General features: G+C 42.6%; 1 protein-coding gene across 1 annotated transcript in view; it reads right to left on the reverse strand.

Moving 5' to 3' along the window:
• The window catches only part of Tcerg1l (transcription elongation regulator 1-like), a 187,879-nt gene that overhangs the window by 177,585 nt on the left and 2,882 nt on the right, over positions 1 to 7,412 (reverse strand). The window contains exon 3 of the mRNA NM_001130077.1: positions 6,729 to 6,909. Within this exon, the coding sequence (NP_001123549.1) occupies positions 6,729 to 6,909 (181 nt within the window). The remainder of the gene's footprint in view (positions 1 to 6,728; positions 6,910 to 7,412) is intronic.

A 7,412-nucleotide genomic window follows, 5' to 3' on the forward strand; every position in this document is an offset into this window, starting at 1 on the left:
TACAATTATTTTGTCATACATAAAGGTACCAGGTCTATCTTTAAGTCTACAGAACTTACTCTCAGATATCACTGTGTGTCATAAGTAGATGGTGCGAAAGCATTCTGATTTCACACTTCTGGGTCCTCTTCTGAGACCCTCGTGGAAGCCAGCATGCATCTTGCATTTTGCAACTATTGTAAGACTGTACAGACATGCTCTGCCTCTATTCATGGCTCTTTGACACCGCCAGCTATTGTCGGAGCAGTTGTGAGAGAACAACACAATCTTTATCATCTCCATCACTTACTCTCTTGTCTAGGAGAGGTAAATGTCTCTCTGATGCTACATTATTTGTTCCTAAGAAATTTCTTTATAATTTCTCGAGCTGATGATATCAGGACAATGACTTCTTTTCCATTCTAGTTTATTTGGGATGGCACCTCACCTCAGGTTCTGCTTGTTTTTCATTGGTCTAAGTTGTAGATGGAGAGATCTTTAACAATATGAAGCCCTTCAAACATATCGCTTCCTCGGGGCAATGAAACTGGTGAGATTTCTATCTTCGTTCTTGTCTGTGTAATGTGTCTTTTCTCTATCTTCCAGGCCTGCTTCGAGTCTTTTCCTTACAAGTTCGACTCTGACTTACTGAGTGCTCAGTCAGTTTCTGTCTCTTTTTCACTTTGCTCTTTTCCAGTGGGGTTGGCTGAGATTCTTGAATTTACAGTTTGACAACAGAATTTATTTTCGTATCACCTTTGATCATTATCTCTCCAAATGCTTGTCGTGCCATGTGTTCTTCTAGGACTTCAATCACACATATGTTAACCATCTGATGCTATCTCTCAGCTCTGAGGATGCGGGCTCCATTTTACCACTTGCGTTCTCAGAAATGCAAGTTCCAGGATTTCGATCATCCCATCCTTAAACTCCTTCCTTGGCTTCATCGCATCTGGTCATGAGCCCATCAAAGTCCTCTTCCCATCTCAGATGTTACAGTCTTCTTCATTTTTCCATGATTTTATTTCCATATCTCTGATGAAACCCTACACCTGTTCCCCAAATCAGGCAGTTAAGATGCTAACCAGTTTGTACTGAGAATGCCAGTCTGCAGGTCTCTGGTTCTCCTGATTATTTCTTGACAGATGAATTTTTTGCTTGATTTGCAAGTCTTGTAATGCTCTTAACAAATGCTAGCCCTTATAAGTAGGACAGTATAAAATGCCATGCATGGTCCTTCTGGGGAGCATGGCAGACCTTCTTGTGTCAAACTGTCAGCATGGGAGGGAGGGTCAGTATATTCAGGAGCTGACCTGGACATGGCCCCTGTTGTCATGTTTGCCTGCATAGGGTTCACATTCCCTTAACAATGACTTTTCCACGGGTCTTTGAGTTCTGAGGTACCTGGCCATCTCTTTTAGCATTTGTGCTCCCACACATGGCCATTTATATTCCTATACCACAACGGGGGGGGGGGCACAGCATGCACCTTTCCTGTGCTACCTAGGGGGTGGGGTCTTGGTTCAGCAGCAGTCTTAGGAAATCTTGCGTTTAGTTGTGTATCTGGGGGGTTCTGACAGCAAAGTTTGAGCTTTTGCATTTTAATATAGCTTAGAGCTTTTTGCTCGCTCCAGTGACCAAACTACAAGCATTCATATCTATCCACTATTATTAACCACAAATGCTGACGTTTGCAAATATTCTGAAGCCGGACTTCCTCGTTCTGAGTTCTTCTTACAGATTTACTTCTTAGTAGAAGTTAGAAGAAAATAGTAAGACTATACAAGATGAATGTTTCCAAATGTCTCATGTTTCACAGAAGGCTTCTAACGTAGTGGTGATCTCATAATTTGAAGTGAACAAAACATAAACTCAAGTCAGATTTATTTAAAATCTCATTTTGTAATTGCTGGGGAAAAAATGGAATCTATGTGACATACTCCTAGTCACCTTACACTCAGAAGTCAACAAAACATAAATGCCACCAGTCTAGAAATTGCAAAGCAGGGAACAACAAGAAAATAGAAATCAAAGTGCCGAAATCACACAGAGATATATAAAGTGTAAAATACACCAAGCTTTATTTTGAAAGGCAGATATTGTGCTTTTCAACAACCCAAGCATAAACAAAAACAAATCAGAAAAATAAAACTGGCTGTGGGCAGAGTGAAGGCAGCAGCTGTGGCAGGAGCACTGCTTTCTTATGGACTGGTCCCCTGCCCCCTGCTCTCAAAGAGAATCCTTCCCTACTTGGGTACCAACAGGGCTTTCTGGTGAGACATAATTACTTAATGATTTTCACCTACAGCCCTTAACGTTTCTCAACATGAAGAGCAGACCTAGCAGCGTGGGATAGACTGAGCTAACAGCTATGCCCCTTTCTCAGCTCTCCTATATTGTGCTTTCACTGTGGCTTGAGTGTGGAACGACCTCCAAGGCTCAGACATTTGCCTCCATAATGGAATGCACACCCCCCTCAAAATGTGAGCCCAAATGCATGCCCTTCCTCCCTCTAAGTTACTTCTTCTTGGGTATAGGTCACAGCAATGAGAAAAGTGATGACTATGCCAGGCTTTGGGGAGCAGAGATGCCCTTCCTCAGCCCATTTAACACCGTACCTTCCCTCTGTTTATGGAAGGCCAGGGCATCAGGATCTGTGCTTCAGCCTTTCACGTCCGTGCCCACCGCCTTCTCTGGACAGGGGATGCTTTACAGAGTCACTGTGGCACACTGGGCATGTCTGCAGACTGTCCTCAGTTCTCCTTGGTGGTTTTAATCACGATCTTTCAGAATTGCCCTGCCTCTTTCTCATTTCTTCCGATGGTCTTCCACTGCAGCCAGTCATTTTTTATTACAACCCTTGCTGATCTTCTGTGGTTACTTATTTATTTATGCATGTTGAATTATACTAAAATTTGCCCTACCCAAAAAGGTGACCAAGTCCTGTGTAAGCCTTTCTTCTGCATCTTTAGAACTCTGAGCAGAAAGTTTTATATGCTGTACACCTGGACTTTTGCCTTCTCCTCCATCTGCCTCTCCCACTAGTTGGGATGGCAAAACTAGTTTGAGTGGTTTGCACTCCTGTGGACTCAGACTTTCTGATCTCAGGCTAGTGGCTATTGCTATAGAGATGGCTCTCACATGAATCTCCAGTTTCCCTCAGGACACTGTTCATCTTGTGTCTCTACTGGACAGCGAGTGAGTTAATGATCTTTTCCCACTGCCTGATGCTTTCAGCCTGGGCTAATTTATTTCTGAATAGTGTCCTGACATGCTGCCACATTCCAGGGAATCACCTGCTCCATGGAGGAAGAGGAGGATGGAGAGATGAAGCGGGTGCCTCCCGTAACCTGATCAGGGGGACTGTCCTGACCCCTGACACTTTCTGGCCTGCCTACTTCCTACCCTGAATCAGCTGCTGAGGGCTGGGAATGAAGGAGGCTTGGATTACTTCTCACTTCGGCCCATTAACACCATCATTAGGGATAATTTCCACTTAATTATTATCACAGCCTTGCTTTTTTTTCTCTCTCCTTTTTTCAGAGCTGGGGACGGAACCCAGGGCCTTGCGCTTGCTAGGCAAGCGCTCTACCACTGAGCTAAATCCCCAACCCCCACAGCCTTGCTTTCTACAGCTGTGACTCTGTGCTTTTGCATCCTGGGTCTACTGGCCAGTGAGACGAGCCAGCCAGGCCTCCTCAGCTTCCTGGGATGGATCCCCGCTTTCCTAGAGGAGGTACGGAAAGACAGTGCAAAATCTCATGACATTCATAAAGCCTAAGCTCTCAGGGATGTTTTTGGATACAGAGGGCCATAACCTAGTAACTGCTTTCCTGTCTAGGCTCCCCATTGACTCCTACAAACCCAGCATCACCTAATTGCCTGGAGTTACTTGCACCATGTCGTATCTACTGCTTGGCTTAGAAATCTACTTTGCTGCTCTCAGATAGCACCACGGGCTTCCCTCTAGGTGCCCCATCTTTTCAAACTACGTCACATGATTATGATCTATTGTTTTCCATTCCCCCAATAGACTACATAGCCCAGCCCCTCTTATGATTTGCCTGGTGAGTGAAGAAAAAGAGACCAACATCAATCATAACTCCTCACATTTTAGGCAGTGGAGGCTGCTTCTAGCTCTGCGTAGAACAGCAATCACACACGAGCACACTTTATCTAACAAGTGAAATCCTTTGTAGTAAGTCAAACTTCAGACAGTTTTCCAAGCTCAGTCGCGTTGAGCTCATATGAACTGAACCTCTGAAATTACAGTTAACTCTTAACCAGCATAAATGAGAGAGACGTGACATTAGTCTAAGCCTCAGCTTTCCTTACCCAGTGCTCCATCCACGGTGACCTCTAAGGAAGGCAGCCAATAGCACAGTTACTCAAACTGCTTGCACGGCATGCGCCACTTGAGTCCCTGGCTTGCTGCCTTCCTTTGTCCCTCAAACGTCAATGCATGAATGAACAGCACTTAGAGAGCAATACTACATGAAAACCACTAACCAGCCAAGAAAAGTAAAGTCTTACTTCAGTGGCACTGCTTAAAATAAGAGCTTAAGACTCACTTCTCCCGTTCTCTGGAAATTCTAATTATGCCTCTTTGACTAATTTGAAAGAAATCAATAAAATATATCTGATTCTAAGGCCACTGAATTCTGAATAGAAAACATGTACAACAAAGTTGGCCAATACAATATGTCAATCATGTACTATATTTATAATGATATATTATGTGCTTGTATAAAAATGTACATGGTCATAATCATGCATATCTGTATAATATAAATTGCAATTTTAATTAAATATAATATGCAAAATTATCCAATTATATGATATAAAATATAATTGTTTTAATATCAATCTATCTCATAATTTACATATATATGCTTTATTAAAGGTATAGTTTTTAGCTTTCATGGTAAAATTGAAGTGATATATTTTAAATTTTCACTGACTTGGGAATTAACTCTATCTTCCACCTTTTCTTGCTCCCTCCCTAGTACTTTGTTAGGCAGTCAATAACACATAAATAAATTCTTACATATATGTTCATCAGGCATTATTCAATTTGTTCTTTTCAAAGGTGAATAATTTCTGAGAATCCTGAAACTTATCAAAAAGTCAACCTTAGTGATGCAATCTAGAAACTCCCATCTCAAGGAGATGTATCCGATGGTTAGTCACTTTGGGAGACAGGTCCACATTTTCCTCAAGGTAAGTCAAGCCTCAAATGTTGGGTTCAGAAAACAAAAGAGAAAACCCTGGGAAGATTAAAAGCAAGGATTTGACTAATGGTGGGAAAGGTTGGAATGAAAGATTACTATAACATTATGCTTGTAATAAGTATTTTGTCATCCTTTAGTCCCCAAATCAGACAGTGAAATGAATTGATGCTGACTGAATAGAGTGTAAGATGCGTGCCACATCACAGTAAGTAAGCAACCTGAGAAGTTCTCGGTTCCCCAGTGCTCCCTGGGAAGACTGAGGCATTCCGAGTAATGTCTGCATGGTCTCCTGCTATGAGTGAAAAGGAGGGACTCCAGAGATAGACTGGGAGACATTACCCATACATTGGGAAGTATCATTCTTCCAAGAGTCATTGAAAGTCACGGCACGCTCATATAATACGGCACGTGTCATCAAGTTATCTTTCACGACTATTAATGCAAAAAGAAAACATGAATGTCATGCCATGAGACATTACAAACACGCATACACCTGTTGTTCGGTCAGATCCCAATCAATCAGCAATGAATAACGACAAGGACTGAAGGCACTTTTCAGTCGGAGAATCACAAAAGCCTGCGGGACCTGCTGCCTTGTTCTTCCTGAGTTATTGCTAAACTAGAGTCCTCGCAAATTGGAATAAATATGCAGCCAAACAGAGAAGGAAGTAAATGCATCCCCCACCCTGGTGCTGGTATCCACAGGACCAGCTTCTTATTACTAAATTTTAGAGACACATATTGAGATAAGCTTGGTAGGTAGGAAATTACAGGAAGATAATGTAATTCTGCAGTCATAAAATATTCCATAATGGAGGGGGCTGCAAGACAAGTTTGGCACCGGCAACGTTTGCTTTTGTAATATGATCATATGTTAAGGTGATTTTAAAAAAATCAATTTAAAAATTCATAAGATGATTTTATTCTCCTGTTACAATACAGGTTTACTATGCAATATTTCACCGGGGGATTATTTCGGGGCTGGTGGTGTTACAGGACAATGTTCTATCGGGTCATTTGGTTCCAAAGATAGAACAAAGCTCATCTTCCAAGTAGAGTGTTCCAGAATATGTCACCCCTGACACCCATGTGGACAATGCAAAACGCACAGAATCTATGCGTGGACCTGTCCCCCTGCAGCCCCACAAGCATCCTTGCATGCGGCACTCCAAACCAGCAGCACTGTGAAAGACGCTTGTTCATCTGGTGTCCTTGTTCACCAGTAGCGGAAGACACAGTCCAGTCATGAGAGCAGAGCATAGCCAATATCATCTGTTATCCTGCACACACCCCTCAGCTACCTCCCCATCTTCAAAACTGACCCTGGAGCTGAAGAATGGCAATAGCTGGGTGACCGGATTCAACGTTTCAACAAGATTCACACTGTGCAATGCATCTGTCATAAGAGAATTTGCTAAGAGAATTGTGCCATGAAAGCGACAGTTCATTTTCAAGCTGACTTATGATTAACACAGACAGGCACAGAAGTCACATTATCACTGTTACTTAGGCACTGACCTGGTATTGGCTGAGCTGCTAATACCACAGTTGGGAGAGGCCTGGAGGCAGGAGCGGGCCTAGACAGAGATGGAGTTACTCGGTTTGCCAGAAAATGAGTTTTTTCATGGCTGTGGAAGAGTCCTGATTCCTCAGGGTATATCCATGTTGAGTCCAGAGCAAAGGAATTATTAAAAAAGATCTGTCCAAAACAAAGGCAAACAACCATTTAAAACAAATCACTTGGTAGAAGATACGGGTGTATGCTATTGCTCACTGGTCAAACGATGGATGTTATACTTCTAGGCATGTCCTGAAAGTGTGGATCTAGAACTTACAGGAAAGGGCTGCTGTGAGAAGCCAGAGAAAGGCTTCTCACTGAGACTGGGCTAATCTTTAACTGCCAGCCTAGCCAGTTCAGCCCAACAGCCAGGTGACACACTGAAGAATCACACAATGAGACCACCACTCTGTGTGGTAGAACGAGTCAATGTGTTACTCCATATTTCACGAGGCAAGAAGGTAAATGGTATTCAGGAAACTTGAATTCATAACCACCAGGAAGAAGAAAATCCAAAGTGGGAATCATGAGAAAAACGTCTTCCCAAAATGGAAAAGTTGCATCATCCAGAATTTAGGACTGAGGTTTGGTCGATGGTTATAAATTTTAAGGCTGAAAAAATCTGATTCAGAGATTGGTACTTT

The sequence above is a fragment of the Rattus norvegicus genome, chromosome 1, assembly GCF_036323735.1.
Source record: "Rattus norvegicus strain BN/NHsdMcwi chromosome 1, GRCr8, whole genome shotgun sequence".
Classification (NCBI taxonomy): Eukaryota; Metazoa; Chordata; class Mammalia; order Rodentia; family Muridae; genus Rattus; species Rattus norvegicus.